This window comes from Rhea pennata, chromosome 1 (genome assembly GCF_028389875.1).
Source record: "Rhea pennata isolate bPtePen1 chromosome 1, bPtePen1.pri, whole genome shotgun sequence".
Classification (NCBI taxonomy): Eukaryota; Metazoa; Chordata; class Aves; order Rheiformes; family Rheidae; genus Rhea; species Rhea pennata.
Window position 1 is genome coordinate 66,864,239 of NC_084663.1, and position 17,135 is coordinate 66,881,373.

The following is a 17,135-nucleotide window of genomic DNA, read 5'->3' on the forward strand; positions in this document are numbered from 1 at the left end:
TGGGAAGATGGTCTGCTCCTTGCTACTAGTCTAGCGCATGGGGTAAATCATATTTGTGCTGGTTCTCAGCTCTAAGAGGCTATTCTAACAGGCTTCCCTTAGCCTTCCAATCTGGCCCTTGGTGAACAGAATGATCCTTGCAAAGTCAGAAATATGAGCATCAAAAAGCCAATGTCCCTAAGACAGAGAGATGAGTGGGCCCCAGGGCTGTGCAGGCAGAATTTCAGAAGTGTTGTTACAAGTGCAGCATGCCAGGCATTTATCTAGGGAAAGAGCTTCTCAGTCACCAAGTGTTACTCCCATATTACAGTAACAAACCCTACAAATAAGCTTTTTGCTTTGTGTTTTGAATAGTTTGCATTGTTCTTGCCTCCTGTTCCCCAGCGCTTGCCCAATGATACATCTCTCCCTTGAACAGATCCTGAAGCTTTGCCCCAAAAAGAAAAGTTCCTCGACCTACACATTTTGCAAGTCAGTTGGCCTGCTGGGGATGCAGTTCCATCTCTTTGAGAATGAATGTAAGTCTGTCACTCCATGCCAGCCTGGAGAGGTTTGTCAGGGAAAAAGAAAAGGAGGGAGGGGGCTGTGTCACCCAGTGTGATTTTGCACCAGACAAAGTATTCCATCAGGGTTAAAAGGGGAGGCAAGAAAAATTCATGTGGAGGAGATAGCTATGCAGGTACACTGCAATGAGAAGAGGCTCCTGGTTCCTCTCTTTAGGCCTGAACATCCACAGAAGTGGTGAACTTGAGTGGACCGACTTCTCATGGTGGCAGAAAGAGTGCCAGTGGGGAGGAATGATGGAATCAATCCCCAAATATATCTCACTTAGCTCTCAGGAACAAATTGTATGTGGACAACCTTGTTGACAAAACTGCTGCTGCTGACTTTAACCTCTCTTCCCTTGTGCCACAAGTCACAACCCCCACTTCTAACTTTGAATTAGATAAAGGCTGAAATGCTGCAGCCACTTCCTCTCACTATGCCATGCCATGCTGTGCTGAAAGCTTTCTGAAACAGATGTAGAGCCCTTGGAACAGCACCCACCAAAGCATGGCAAGAGGCCAGCCCTAGTTAGCCTGACCTTGATGGTCTGGGAATAGAGCCATGATGTATCATGGCTGAGGCTGGTTGTGTGGTAGAGGAGTGCCAGAAACATGTGGGCTCCCTGCTGGCACAAGCAGAGGCACTGCATGGCCAGTGTGGTTAATACCTGCTGGGGTTTTTGTGAGCACCTGCAAAATATACTGCAGAGAAGGGACTGTAGCAGTACTGTACCCATATTGACCTCTCACATCCTTTCTCTATCCCACTGACAACGTAAGTCATCCTCTGAACCCCACTACCTCCCACAGCAAGCAATAGGTTTCACACCCCTCTATGTATAAAAGAGGCAGTCAAAGCTGAGCATCCAACAGGCACTGTCAGAACTGAGATCACCTTTCATGGTATTGTGACTGTCTGGGGAGTTCTGAAGGAGCTACTGTCAAAGACATCCCATTCTGTATCCCCTGCACAGCTAGAAAAACAGAGGTCCCAAAGAGCTTGTGATCTGAACAAATGAGACAGATATGGTCAACACTTACCTTTCAACACTGTCTCCGATAATATCCTCATAGGTAAGCTCAGGAAGTGTGGGATACATGAGTGGATACTGAGGTGAACTGAGAACTGGCTGAAAAGCAGAGCTCAAAGGGTTGTCATCAGTTGCGGAGAATCTAGTTGGAGACCTGTAGCTAGTGGAGTTCTCCAGGACTCACTACTGGGTCCCATCCTGTTTAACTTCTTCATCAGTGACCTGGATGAGGGGACAGAGTGCCTCCTCAGCAAGTTTGCTGATGATACCAAGCTGGGAGGAGTGGCTGACACATCAGAGGGCTGTGTTGACATTCAGAGAGATCTGGAGAGACTGGAGAGTTGGATGGAGAGCAGCTTCATGAAGTTCAACAAGGGCAAGTCCTAGGGAGGAATAACCCCATGCATCAGTACATGCATGGAATGGACTGGGGGATGGCCTGCTGGATAGCAGTTCGGCAGAGAAGGAACTGGGAGTCCTGATGGACAATAAGTTGACCATGAGCCAGCAGTGTGCCCGTGTGGCCAATGGTCTTCTGGGGTGCATTGGGAAGAGTGTTGCCAGCAGGTTGAGGGAGGTGATCCTGCCCCTCTACTCAGCCCTGAGGAGGCCTCATCTCATGTCCTGTGCCCAATTCTGGGCTCCTCAGTATAAGAGAGACATGGAGCTACTGAAGAGAGTCCAGCATAGGGTTACGAAGACAATCAGAGGGCTGGAGCATCTGCCCTATGAGGAACGGCTGTGAGAGCCAGGCCTGTTTAGCCTGGGGAAGAGAAGACTGAGGGGGGATCTTATCAATGTATACAAATACCTTGGGGAGGTACCAAGGGGATGGGGCTGAACTGTTTTCAGTGGTGCCATGCAAAAGGACAAGAGGCAATGGGCACAAACTGAACCACAGGAAGTTCTGCCTGAATATGAGGGGGAATTTCTTCCCTGTGAGAGTGACAGAGCACTGGCACAGGTTGCCCAGAGAGGCTGTGGAGTCTCCTTCTCCAGAGATAGTCAAGGCCCACCTGGATGCAACCCTGTCTAACATGCTGTAGGTGACCCTGCTTGAGCAGGGAGGTTGGGCTAGATGATCTCCAGAGGTCCTTTCCAACCTCAACCATTCTGTGATTCTGTGTTTGGTGGGAGAAGGGCCCTGGGATTTAAACAGAAGGAACTGTGGGCTGGCTGCAGAGAGCAAGTTTGTCCTCTAACTTGTTTGGAAAAGACTGCTTGAGGAAGGCAGACAGTTACAGGAGAAGGAGAAAAGAAAACAAGACAGGTGAAGAAAGAAATTAAATGTAGACAAAGGTGAAGGGGGAAAAGAGTTGAAACTTCTGGCCAATAAGCAAAAGATAGAGAAAGTCCAGTCACAACTGTAGCAAGTTCTCTGCACACCCAAAAGCCTCTGGTTTTCCTGCTTCTGTTAACTGGATCTCCAGCTACCTCCTCCCTGTACCCAACCTAATCTTTAAAACACAAGACCTTTTGCTGTGATATTTTCACTGCCTGGGCGTACTCTTCCGTTTGCATTCCTACAATACCTTTTGCCTGTTGGGGAATACTGAGCATAGACCTACAAACCCACATACTTCTTACCATGTTCTCTGTACAGCACAGTGAGCTTCCCACCCATGTTGTGCTAACACCGCTGCCATGCTCCCTGCTGGTGAAAGTGGAGACCAAGGAGAGGTCCTGCCTCTGTGGATGTTAATGGCTGTTCTGTCTTTGCAGAAGCCAGCCTCTCCTGTTCCATTTCCCACAGCAGAAAAAGCTTTGCTGGCCTCTTACATATACCGTTTACTCCTCCAGATTCAGGAGGACTTTATAGTCCCATCCCTGTGCTCAGGTTCTCTGAGCCAGTGTTATACTAAGTGTAACTAAGCACAAGAGTTTTCTGGTCATGGCACTATTGTGCCTGCCCAGAGCAGAAAAGATGCAGTTTCTTGGTGGTAATGGTACTTGCCTTGCCGCTGCAACTTGGCTGCTATGTTTGCTCAACACAATGCTGCAGGTTCCCACAGTTTTCAGTGTGACAAGTTGAAGTGCATTATTCCTCTGGACTTGTGTTAGAAATTTTCTGTCCTGGAGTGGTGCCAAAGCCAGCCAGCTTCTCAAGCAAGAATGCCTAATGTCTTTTTGTTGTGTTAACACATCTTCTTTCCAGATTACCCCCATGGCATCACACTGGTGACTCCAGTTTCGGGTTCAGAGAAGAAGCAGGTACTACACTTCTGTGCTCTGGGTGCTGACGAAATGCAGAAATTTGTGGAAGATCTGAAAGAGTCAATAGCAGAGGTGACGGAGCTGGAACAGATACGAATTGAATGTAAGGGCCTCTAGTATGATTCAGACTGCAATGAAATCACACTTCATATATCTTCAGGGGGAGAAAGGGCAAACAAGGTGGATTCCTCAGGAACAGGATTAAGGAGGATGAGTAGTAGAAGTCTGCATATGATTGTCCTTGTGTTCATCAGTAGAAAAAGCATTTAGGGTCTATGACCACTCATCAGTGGGAAAACTGGAGGAATGTAGCTACTTATGATGCTATGAAACAGAGCCTACAGTACCGTGTCTTGAAACAGTGAAGCCTGAACTGGCTGACTCTTCTCCGTTCTATACTCCTTTCACTATACAAATATAATCTGCAGTAGCTGGAAAGTACAAGAAAGGTCTGATAGTTTTAGCAGAGCTGTCCTCTGCATGAGTGAGAGGACACTCATGGATGGTGATAATGTCTGGGGGACAGGCAGTCTGTATTGTGCCCCTCTCTGGAGAACATATTAGATTAGCCCCTGATGGCCTTCCCATGTATGAATTGATGAGCCGAAGTAGCTCAGCATTAATGGTCCCCTCCTGTGCAGCAATAACCTATCCTGTATGAATGGAGTTCATACACACAAATGTATGGAGATATTTAAGTGCCTTCACAAGTCAAGTCCTCTCCAGTTTCTGCTTCTTTCTTAACTGATCCTCTCTTCCTCCTTTTTTATCACTCTGTCATTGTTTTCTTGCGTTAATTCTCCTTACTGACTTCACACACTGCTCCTTCAGTATGCCTTTCCCTCCATCCCTCTCCTTATTCACTTCTACACTTCTTCCTTGCAGGGGAGTTGGAGAAACAGCAAGGGACAAAGGCTCTCTCATTAAGGACCAACGGAGCCCAGATGGAACTACAATCTAAGCAAGGATCTCCAACAAGTAAGGGGACATCCACCTACTCTTGGCCTAGTTGTGCTACTTTTCCAAATGTGTTCTCATTGATCCCTGTGGGAATAACTGCTAAAAGAAGTGATCAATTTTGCATCCTTTGGCCTTGGGTGAATAGTGGAAATATGAGAACAGTGCACATTCTTCAGATAGACTAGAAAAGCCATTAAAATCTCATTACCTATTCTGTAGCTGTAACATCCAGCAAAGAGGGATTGCTGATGGAGCAAAATGCTATGTGATAACTCCTAGAGAACTGGGCCTACTTTTTCTTCCCTAAACTGGTGCCACACAGTAACTGCACTGTTATCTGCCTTCTTAGTCTTCATCAACACTTTTGAAGGAACATCTTCTGTGTAGCTTCTGTTGTGTGTTCTGTGGCTTTGTGTCCATTCATGCCTTAGTTTGTATACCAGCAAAAGTCATGAGCAGTTGTTAGTGGCTACCAACTCACTAGAATGGCACTAAGATCAGGACCTAAAGATAAGGCTCCAAAAGGATTTCCCCCTACACCTCTAAGGAGCTATCAGGTTACAAGAGGGCCTGAATTTGATCCTTCAACTGAGAGTCCTGTTGGGTCCTACACCTCTGCTTTGAGCTTTCCAGTCCACAGTATGAGGGCCAGCCGTTAACTTGAGGTATGGATCTCGTAAGTGAGATGTTTTCTTTTATTTCAAAGGCAAGAAGGATTTGGGAGAGAATGTCTCGGACAGCACAGTGGAGGTAAGTAGAGTGCAGAGCAGCTGAGGTAAGTAATTCCCTCTCACTTCAGCTCTTCTCACATTCTCTGTTGTTTCTTTTCTCAGGTTTTAATCAATGCCTCCCCAGCCAGACTGACAATTTTACCAATTTCCAGAGATACAATAAAAAGTTACTGCTAGGACGGGTAATACAACTTTCAAATCCAAACTAAACTTCAAAGCATTTTCAATCCGTTTTTATAACTGTAACATCCCTCATGGACCAAGCTCCCAAACGCTGTAGACTAACCCACCCTACTGCTTACAGGGAGACTGAGAATCCCACTAAAAACTTCCCTGACATGCTAACTCCATGCAGCATCACATGCAAACTCCTCTGCAGCCCAGGTTCCCTGCACAGTCTCTGCAGTTCTATCTCTCCATCCCCGCCTTGAAGGGGATTAAGCATGGTCTTTGTATATCAGAGACTTGCCCTAGAGCTTCACCTTCCTAGGTAGGGAGCTTGGCTGTCCTGTGTGCATCTATTTTTGCAGGGATGTCTCACATCCACTGGGTTGCCTGTTTCTTCACAGGCACTCCTACTGCCTGTGAGGAAACAGGAAAGTGAATCTTTACACAGAAAAATCTTGTCTCCTACTTCCTACTCTTTCTTTGTCTGGAATACCCCCATTGCCCCAAATGTGCCATTTTCCATGGTAGTTCTTTCCCCGCTTGTCACAGTATATTTACTTGAAGAGTTCAGCTTCTTTGTGGGAAGTGGGTGCTTCCGATTTTCCATTTTGAGCACTCCATTTTCCTGCACACTCACCCTTTCTGGGGCAGGTGTCTCTCCCAGCCAGCTTCCAATTCCTGCTGGGATGACTGTCTCCTTTTGGGGAATTACTTCTATGTAAAGTCATTAGCGCTTTGTGGCCCAGCAGTCAGTTTTTCCCAGTGGTGATCCACTGCCTGAACAAATATTGACACAGCATTAGGCCTTGCTGTGCAGTGAGCCTGAGCAAATTCTATGCTTGAGTAGGTACAAACAGCTCATCCTTTTCCCACCCTTGTGGGAAGTTTGGCCAGTCCACAACTGCTCTTTTCCACTGACACTGCCACTCTTCCCAGTCACTGGCTCCACTGCCCAATGCATACTCTATCAGGGCACCCACAATTGTCCCATGTACGCCTGCCCAGCTGGAAGTGCCCTGCCAGCCTGCAAACACTTGTTTCTCATGTCAGATTTGTCACTTGACTGGCATTCTGTTTTGAGCCAGCAATCTTGCTCTGCTTTGCGGTCTCTGTCAGCTCATGTCCTTGACAGGAGAAACTATGACTTCATCCACCATTTTCCTGCTGCATATGCTCCCTGGGGACTGCCAGTCCAGGCCATCTCCCCTTTCACAAGCCAAACTCAGTGAGCTCCCTTATTTGGATGACTCCATTATGGCATCTCTTTGCAGGGACCCTGATGACCTGCTCCTTCCCTTCCCCCTTCCAGTTGCCCAAGTAATACTCCGCCAGCAGAAAAGCATTTCCATTTCTTTGATATTATCTAATCTGCTACCATTTCATCATTAATTTCTTTTATCATTGTATGAGCTAGATGGGCTTTTTTTCTTTTTTCTTTTTTGAAAATCATTTCCTTTCACTGACAAACCATCAAATGGATCAGAGGGAGTTGCCTTTTGCTAGAGTATGTCAGATTTCTGCCTTTTCCTGTGTAAACAGATTAGCTAGTCATGTGGTGTACCTTCCTACTCAGAAAGGCAGGAAGCTGGGAAGGGTTTGAGTCTCTCTGTCTTTCTCTATCTCAGATTCAGCTACCATCATTTTGCTGAAATGTACAGCCTCAAATATCTGAAACCTTGCTCTCCAGTTCCCTCTCCTTTCTGCTGCTGGGGACAAGGGCGTGACCTTTGAGGTCTGTTCATTAATATGAGAATTCACTCCTCCACTTGCAGATCTGATACGTGTTCCCTGTTCTGTTTGGATAATCGAAGTTGCATTGCATTTGGGACTGATGGCCTTGCTGCCTTTGATGTGATGGAAAGGACAGGGGTACTTAGGCCTGGATGGGGATGGGGGATGGTGGGGCTATTGGAAAGGGAGAGCCAGCAGGGGCTGTACCTTTTTTCCTTTTTTCTTTTTTTCTTTTTTTTCTTTTTTTTTTTTTTTTTTTTTTGAGGAGGGAGGGTTTAGTGCATATGAGGTTTACTGGTGGGAAGGGTTCAGGGCAGCCAGCAGCAGCAGATGGGAAAAATGTCTTGTAACATTTAATGCTTCTTTGACTGTTTCTAAACTAGGTGTCAATTCACAACAGGCTTCAAACGTACCAGCACAACTCCGCCCTGGGGCCCGAGAGTGGAATGCAGCCCAGCATGCGTCTTAATACGCCACGGGAACGGCTGGAGACAGCACTGGTGGCCTCGCACCCCGCCTCAGCGGGGACACTTGTACAGTGCCAGCAGATTGTCAAAGTCATTGTCTTGGACAAGCCGTGCCTCGCTCGAATGGAGCCGGCCCTCAACCAGACTCTGACACGCTATGTCACCTCCGATTCCTGCAGCTCCACCCCCTGGCGCAGCACAGGCAGTGGGCTCCCTGGGACCTCCATGAAGCTAGTCCATCAGCCTCCCCTCCCACCTCCACCTCCTCCTTACAATCACCCACACCAGTATTGCCCCCCCAGCTCCCTGCTTCAGAGGCGCAGGTACTCCAGTGGCTCACGCAGCCTTGTGTAGCCACACCACCAGCACCAAAACAGCACAGACTTCCCCCCTTTCCTTACCCACTACCTCCCTGGAACCCCTTCTACCTACAGAGATCTAGTTTGTGATTTATTTTTTAGTAAAAGAAGAGGAAAAGAAAAAAAAATGTTGATTGACCTAACTCTTACCCTGTATCCCCTCGAGATGATGCTAATTGTGAGGAGCCATTTGTAGAAACTGCTTACCTACATTCTCACACATCCTCATACCCTGCCAGCCCAACTGGCCTCCTGTGCTCATGCCATCCCCATGTAACATTTTGTTGCCCTGTTCCTGAGAGGCTTGATGACCTGCTGCTTTCTAGACACTGTGTCTTCCATTTGCTACTCCTCGACCCCTTTCCCCTGCCTTGCATTTACCTGGCCATAGGTTTGTATCTACCCCAAAACTTCAGCAGCCTCGGAAAGGGACAAACTCATCCATGCCAAGGCCCAATCTTGGGTCACTTCTGGGGCCGGAGTTCCCCCTGCCACTGCTGCTGCTGCCTGCTAAGCTGGAGCTGAGAATTTGTACCAATTGCCATGCTTTCTCTTCATCGTTCTTCGATATTATCTCCTTCCTGCAGCAGATGGTTCGGAGCGAGGGAGTGCACTGAGAGCATGAGAAGAGGAGAGACTATCCTAAGCTGCAGTACAACACAAGGAAGGCCTCACTCTGAACACCAAAACTGTTTCTGTTGTTATGTTGGAGCAATGTACCAAGAGATCTCTGCTGAGACCTAGCAGACCTCATCACATGTAAATACACCTATATGGTAGAGTATGTATGGAGCATGCTTACTAAAGGAAACACCAAGCAGTTCTGAGGGAGTAGAAGAAAGACATTAAACCTAGGGACCTTCCTGGAATGGATGGGCACTTTTCCAAAGAGATGGCACCAAGAGGTGTCCACCCACCTAAACACACACACACATACACACATACACACACACACAAGGATGTCTTCTCTAGCGTGAGAGACGCCCACCTCTGCTTTCCACCTTGTAGCTGGTTTGTGTTTCCTTCCCACTTGATTTTTTATCTTCTCAAAGAAAAGAGAAGTGTTATGTTCACCTTGTGGGATGGGTGATCCCTTCCCTTAGCCTCTTCCTCCTGTGTTAGAGAGAAGGGGCTTTTTGGACACCAATCACATGAGGTCCCAGCTGTATCCCCTACCTAGCTATATACCTTCACCCCATCAACCCTTCCTGTAGGAAAGCTCCACACACACTAGGCACCAAGGCCTCTCCTCCTCCTTCCCTCCATATTGCAGCTTCAAAGTGAGGGGAGGGGAAGATCCTAAGACAGAGATGACAGCTCCACTGCTTTATTGGGAACATTGATGTGCAGGAAGAAGGCATTAAAAATGGGCTATGGCTGTATTTTTAGAGAAAAAACTCTGAGAAATAGGGAGGGGAAGATATTAATTAGCTTAAAGGCTTTGGTCTCGCTCACTTGCTCTATCTCCCTTCAAGGCTTAAGAAGATCAACTTCAGGATTTTAAAATAGGACAGACTGCCTTTTATAGCCTTTATTCTTATTTTAGAGGGAAAGAAATAAATGCTGTTCCTTCCCATGTGAGGTTGAGACATGGGCACCAGGTGCTGATGACACAGTTGTTGGGTGAGGAGAGATAAGTTTTGCTGGCAGTGGTATGGATGTGCAAAATGTCAGGGAAAGGAGGGCAGTGAAAGATGCAGGAAAGATTTTTTTGACCTTATGGGGTAAAAGAAAGCAGCATTTTTCTTAACCAGTGCTCCACCATGCTCATCTCTGGGGCTATTACCGGTGGCCAAACCCACAGTGCATCAGGGCCTGGCCTGCCTCAGTGCTGTTCGGATGCCATCTGGCTCTGCTGAAACATTCAAAGGAAAGCTTATATATTTGTCCTGGGCCCAAGCCCAGCTGGAGTTAGGAGAGCGGAGAGGGGGTGGAGTGAAGTGTCTCCTAAGCTTGGCTAGTCCTTCAGGGCAGAAAGCTTACCTCCAGCTCCTCTTACTTCTGAGCTTGACCCATATACCCAGATGTGCCAACAGATTTGTCTTAACTGTTTGCTTACCTGTGTGGCGCAGGACATTAGGCTGCTGCTGTCATATGTAATAGCAGATGTATTGATCAGGAACCAACAAGCACAGACCCAGCGAGTGCTATGGAAGCAGGAGACTGAAAACTTGTAAAAAAGCCTTGAACAAAAGCCCAGTTTCCCTCCATACCAAAAAAACTTTCTTCTGCCAAGCCCCGAGGGCACTGAGGACATCCCACACTCAGAGCCAGACCCACAGAGAGGTCCTCACCCTCTCTGCAGCACATGGCCCTGGCCAGGGCTCAGACCCTCATCCTCCAGCTAGCTGAGAAATGTGACTCATCTGATTTGCCACTTGTTCTGTCTAAAGTGGCGATCTACCACACTTGTAGTAGCTGGGATCTCATCTGACTTGCCTATAGCTTCCTGGAAAAGCTTATGTGTGGCATCCACTGTTGTCCAGTCTGCCATTTTATTTTTACTCACTGCTGAGGTAAACGTGATGGTATCCAAGGAACATTGGCACTGCACTTCCTTCTCAGCAGTTACTTCACTCACAGCAATGAGAATAGCAGTGCTCATTTGCTTCTTTTTTCCCACAGTACAGTGAGCCATGGAAAGGGTGTATATGTGTGTGTGTGTGTATTTGTTAAAATAAATAAATTAGATTTTACTTGACATTTAACACAAAGAGACAACAACAAAAACCTTAAGATACTTGATAAAATAATTTTTTAGATAAAATATTTATAACAATATCTAAGAAGTTCCTGCAAGAGAGATGTGATGCTTTAATAAATAATTGGGAAAGCTACAAGAATGTAAGAAAGAAATGAGGAAGCTTCATTGAGATTCCTGTCTTAATGCTGGATGGAAGATGGCGACGCATTAACTAAAGTGCCAAGATACCTGAGGCACAACAGTTTCTCAGGGCAAGTTGGCTCCCTTTCCCTGACTTTGCAAAGGCTAATTTTGGCCTTGAGCTTTGGACAGAGAAGCAACCATAGCTAACCCTTGCTGTCTTCTATTCTGCTGGACATAGCATCTTCTGTCAGGGTCAGCTGGAGAGATACCAAATCATTTTATTCCAGGTTCTAGTGAAACAGTTTGCTCTAAAATCTCTTGTGTAGCTGAACCCTTCAGACTTCACTTCAAAATAAGGATTTTTTTTCCTTTGAAGGTTGGTCTAGAAGGATAACAAGCACTTTAAAGCATGTCTACACCTCATCTGATCTTTTGTATTGTCTACTCCCACAGCCCTCCCACATATACCTGTAGTGCTGTGAAGACACCCTTGCACACAAATTAATCATTGACAAGGGTGCAGGCTAGAATGAATATGTTAGTGAGAGCGTAATGAAGGGCAAAATGTACGCAGCAACTCACCATGAGCGATCAGCCCAAAGGAAAATCATCAACCATTGGCAGCAGTGATTCTGATCATGAGCTTAGCATAATTTTTCAGGTTGTGGGATCAGGTAAGAAGCTGCTGCAAAGATAAGATCAACCAGAATCAACCAGTGGCTTTTTCTTGCTGAATTCATATCCTTTTATATTAAAAAAAAGGAGAGAGAGGGAAAGAAAAGAGAAGATCAATAAAGAGAATTCTGCAGTAGGTGTCCAATACCCAGTGGCCGAATGAAAAGGTGACTCTGCTGGAAGATGGAAAAGAGCAAAGTGCTATTGAGATCTAGACAGCTATGTCACGCAAATCTTCATACTTTGTCCTTATTCTCTCTTGCTCATGCTAGTGCAAGTCCAGTGAAATTAATTTATTTACTCCAATAGCAAAGAGATGAAAAAATCTGACAGGCACATCAAGCTTAGCACTAACAAGTTGGGTTTAATGCAGTATTTGGCTGCTGCTGTAGTACTTACAATGCTGTAGTTTGGGCCACTGCTGTAGCAACATTGAGTACTTCCTGTAAGACCTTCAAAACATCCCGCCATGTATGTTTTCTCTCCTCCCTGTAGATAGAAGGTGTGGGTACGGTCTGAAAGCAGTATTTCATCAGCACTCACACTTTCTAATGGAAAAGTACCACCAGATTTGGAAGAATTTGAGAGCCTCTGAACTATAGGAGTTTGAGTTTTGCTTTGTGTTTTTCAGAAGGCTCAATCTGCAGTCATCTGAACATGTTTGTGAGGTTTCCAAAACAAATCTGAGCCCTAGATCGAGGAAGCTGCTGCTTGGGAGAGTCTCTGCTTTGAAACGGGAGTTGCTGTCTCACTCTGCTGAGTGGGCTCCCCTGCTTCCCGCTCCACCAGCCACCCACTGTGCTAGTGTAAGCTCCAGGGACTGCCGGCAGTGTTTTGTGAGCTAGAGCTGTCCTTGTCCTGCCCGCTCTTTCACAGCCATGCCTGGGACAGCATCTTTGAAATCACCCAGCTCTTCAACACTAGTCACAACCCCATCTGAATGTGTCTTTTTAAAAAGCAAAACTAACAAGTGTTACCTGTGTGTAGGCTTTTGAAAGCACTTGTCTGTCTGTCTGTACCTGTTTCCTGCTGTAAATATTACCAAGAAAAGCTTCCTCTGGGAAAAGTGGTGTGGTCACACCTAGCAAAGAATCCAAATGGCTAATATTTTGTAACAAAATAACAAAAATAGATCAGAGGTATTTTATCTGTTCAATTAATAGAGTTTTAGAAATTATATTGAGATATGTCACTTGTGCGCTAATGTCTTCTTTGCCTCAGCCCTTCTCCCTGTATCCCTGGGCTCCGTCAGTGTGTGCAGGTACACCGGGCATGCATGGAAGGGGCTCCCGAGGAATGCCAAGCGGCTTCACTTCCTGCTGGCTTCAAGGCAGCCCTCAGCAGCTACTGCTGGTTTTTCGCCAGTGCAGCAGGAGCTGACTCAGTGCTCAGGCTCTCTGAGGATCACACCCAGGGAAAAGCAGGAAGAAACAGTCTTGTGCAAGAGAAGGCAATGCAGTATAAAAGTCACACCTGCAGAGAGGAAAACAGGGGGAAGGCAAAGCCCTTCCATGCTGCAGCTGCTTCCTTTCTACCCTGCTGGCATGTGGCAAAGCCAGCCCCAAGCCCTCTGCTCATGCTTGTGTGCTCTGCACCTCTGGGGAAGGAGGTCCATGCATACATGCAAACTTCATGCTGCCCCATGTGTGCGTGCTGTGACTTCAAGAGCAACCTCACATCCTGCATGTGCCAATGCATGTGTTGTACACCAGCTGGCTGCTGAGAAACTCAGGCACCCAGAGACATTGGCACATATTGTGTGTGAATACACACACCATCTGCCAGCCTTCAATATGTAAGGCTATATGGCAGATAACATGTAGGCACCTCTACTATCCATGTGGACAAACATGCCATACAAAAATATCAGGCATATGCAGCCATACACTGCCGTAGCAGGACAGCTGTGCTGGCTACAGTTATAATCAAAGCACATCTCACAGGCTAAGCAGGCTTATGCTTGATGGGAGATGGATGGGAGACACACAAGGAAAATGACATTTCCCATGCAAATCAGAGACATGCATATTTATACAAAGCAGAACCCCACGGTTAGTGAAACTGACCTTTGCAAAATTCTGCATAGGGATGAGAGATGTGACCACAATCACATGCACACAAAGCAAGCTCTCCTCTTCAACAGATGGGCAAAAGCAACCTACTGTTTTGCAGCCAAGACTTGAACAAATGCTAGGGTGAAACTGCATCTGCTGAAAAGGCTGTGTATAGGTTGCAAATTCTTTGCTGACTTCAAAGAATCGCTTAGATGCCCAGGCCCAGTGAAAGACTTAGGAGGGCAGAAACCCCTTTGAGACACAGACAGGAATTTTCCCAGTACTGTGAAGCTTCCATCTATGTTTTTGTGTGCCACGGATATATTATAAATCAGCCCATCCCAAACACATTTATTTTCTAAGATGGTTTGAAGCAGGAGATTATCTCAACAAGTTTCTGCCTGATGTTTAGATCACACACCTGGCTGTAAAGATGAAAGCAATAAAAACAGATTGTCTATATGTGGTATACTCCTACCTTGCTCCAATGTGCATATAGTGATCGTTGCTAATGAGAAGATGGCATGTCCCTTTGTGACAGACATTATGCAGGCAGAGATAGGCAGTGCCTGTACAAAGACTTTACAGACCACAAAGCATATGCTATGCCTCTCGCACTGCATCTCTATACTGCTTTCTTTAAATAGTATAAATAATAAATAATAACATATACATAATACATTCAGAGCTGATCAAAATATGCCACTCCTTTCGGCAGAGAATTTCTAGGTACAATATTTTCTGAAACTTTAAAGATGGGCGCTAAATTCAGCACATCCCTAAAGTGACTTGCTAAACCTGGGTTCCAAGCAAGCAACCAAGCAAGATGCACAGATGTTGCTGCTAAATTCTAGGTAACCTGTTGTCTCCTGCTCTGCACAGGCATTTTCCTTAAGTCTAAACACTCTTCCCAAGGCCAACACAAACAATGCTACCCTCAGGGAGAAGCATGGTGGCAATAGGATTACCACAAACCCAAAGCTGTCATGTCATGGTCCCACATCAGGAACCACAAGGGGATAGTGCCTGCACTGTCACTATTGTGTGCAGGGTACTATGACTCGATTTCCATGTCACTTGGGGAAATCTAGAAAGGTCCTGCTGGTGCCTCAAGGATCTGCGGGGGACATCTGAAGGCAGAATCAGGCTCCATGTATTCCTTCAGGTCCAAGTTTCCCATCATCATCTGCTAATGGGGGGGAGAAATGTCCCTCAAGAAAGTCTCTGCCCAATCCTGATTAGAGCAACCAGGAGTCATACATTTACTCCTGCCTGATATGAGCAAGGTGACTGAAAATAGGTAGGTGCCTCAAGGACAAAGACAACTTGGTGAGTAGGGCTGTAGGATTTAATCAGTTTGAGAGCTCAGTCACACTTGGGAGGACATGGAGCATCTTTGCAAATGAGTGCAAATGAGGTCAAATGCTGACTGTAGAGCTGTGTTTTTTTGCCTAAATCTATACAATCCATGAGCTGGGATAGTTCCCAGCCATGTAGTGTAGGATGTCATTTTTATGCAACAGCCATACTCCAGCCTCAGGGTCTGACAGCATGGTGCAGTCAGTAGCGACTTCTTGAAAACAAGAGTCCTGGTTTCCTAAGCCTTTCTGCTCATGAAGGGTAGATGTTCCTGAACAATATCAAGTTCACATTAAAAAAAAAAAAAAAAAAAAAAAAAAAGAAGGTGGCAAAAGAGAGAGGGAAAGATCTTCCCTCCACAGGACTGTTGGGCTGAGAACGTAGAGACAAAAAGACAAGTGCCTGATAAAATGCCCGTGCTGATACTCTATATACACCTTGCTATTCCCTGATATCATAGAAGGCTTGATTTTTTTTTAAAGTACATTTCAGCACTTCATCTCAGATGTTCAGAAGCTTCACACTGAGTACTCAGAGGCTTGCTAATTAAACAGGCTTCACACAGTGCCAGCAATAGGAGAAATCATCCCTCTCATCCACCTGCCCAGCTATGTACCCACTGTACAAGGATTTCCCTGGGCTTGCTGACCACTCTCTGCTAATAACATATGTTTCCTCCTGCTAACTCAGAGAGAGTAGGGCAGCCCTTCTCCCACATCCCACTGCAAACAGGTATCCACATGTGGGGTGTTAAAGCTCTCTGTGTCTTCACAGTGCTGTCCTGTGCCATTTCCACAGATCACTTGGAAAGGGCTGGTTCAGTCTGGAGGGACGTGGACCGACAGACGACTGTGGGGCTCAGTGCTGCCAGCAGCCGCAGACGTGCTGATGCTCCTTTGCACAAAATGCAGCCTGAGGACAGTAGGAGGGATGCACTCTCCTCCCACAAAAATAGGCTCATTAATGCTATGCCTCACACAGCCTTACTTCAATTTGCTGATTGCTCTCGCAGCTGCCTCCAAACACCTCTGGGTTTCACTGCTGCCTGGGATGGGGAAAGGCTCTTTCCCCTTCCACCCCTCATCAGACTTTTGGAAAGAGCTGTTATTGCTTTTTTTTTTGCAAAAAACTTGGAGCAAAGTTACTGGGAAGTGTAGGAGAAGAAGGACAGTATGTTCCCTTGTGTGGAAATATAGATCAATGTATTCTGAACAGACAGACATCTCTCTGCTGGCTCCAGCTGAGCCCAAAGCTTGAAAAGCAACCAGGACCCAGTCCCCAGTGCTGGCCACGTTAACACAAGGGTGCAGCATGAGGTGGCAGCCAGAGGCGCTCCAACAACAGCTAGCATGACGCCAGATCTCCTGGGACACTACGAGCAGGGCTCTTTCCCTGGCCAGGACAAGAAGCTTTGGTAGCAATCGAGCAGCTGATGTTAGGGCAGTTGTAGCTATCTGAGTGAGAGATGAGACATGCTACCAAAATTCTCTTTAGCTGTCAAGGCAGGGGGAAATCGAGACTGGAGAAAACAAAACAGAGCTCTGCTGAGTGTAGATAGGATTCACTGCAATAACTTCCCAACAGCCTTCTGCAGATTCTGAGATCTTGATGGCTATTTTTTTTCCCTTTACAGAATAGCCTCTGCTGTTTCCCTTCCCCTGCAGCTAGCAGGACTGTGCTTTGCAGGGAGATGCAGCCTGCTTTGCAGCAGCCCCTGCCACGCTGGGAACCAGCCCTGTGCTGCCTCCAATGCTTGCAAAGACAGACATAGCCAAATAACTCAGGGCTAGTGCTACCAAGTCCCCAAGCTATTTGGGTTTGAAAATCCTTTAGGAGAACCAAGTGCAGAAAAAAAATCTGTGAAAGGCATAGCAAAAATGCAAGGAAAAATAGTCACTGAAGTGAGTAAGGCAGTGTCAGGGCCTGATGCTTCTGTTGCCTGGCATCTCAGTTGATGTATTGCCACAAGAGAGTTGGTGCCCAAACCCTCCTACTGGTCTCTGGCCTTCACTCA

The 17,135-nt window shown here is 46.4% G+C and overlaps 1 protein-coding gene across 1 annotated transcript in view; it reads left to right on the forward strand.

The window, feature by feature from the left end:
- IQSEC3 (IQ motif and Sec7 domain ArfGEF 3) overlaps nt 1–8,201 on the forward strand; it is a 99,259-nt gene extending 91,058 nt beyond the window's left edge. The window contains exons 12-16 of the mRNA XM_062570137.1: nt 419–518; nt 3,732–3,893; nt 4,676–4,768; nt 5,457–5,500; nt 7,764–8,201. Of these exons, the coding sequence (XP_062426121.1) occupies nt 419–518; nt 3,732–3,893; nt 4,676–4,768; nt 5,457–5,500; nt 7,764–8,201 (837 nt within the window). The remainder of the gene's footprint in view (nt 1–418; nt 519–3,731; nt 3,894–4,675; nt 4,769–5,456; nt 5,501–7,763) is intronic.
- The last annotated feature ends 8,934 nt before the right edge of the window (nt 8,202–17,135 follow it).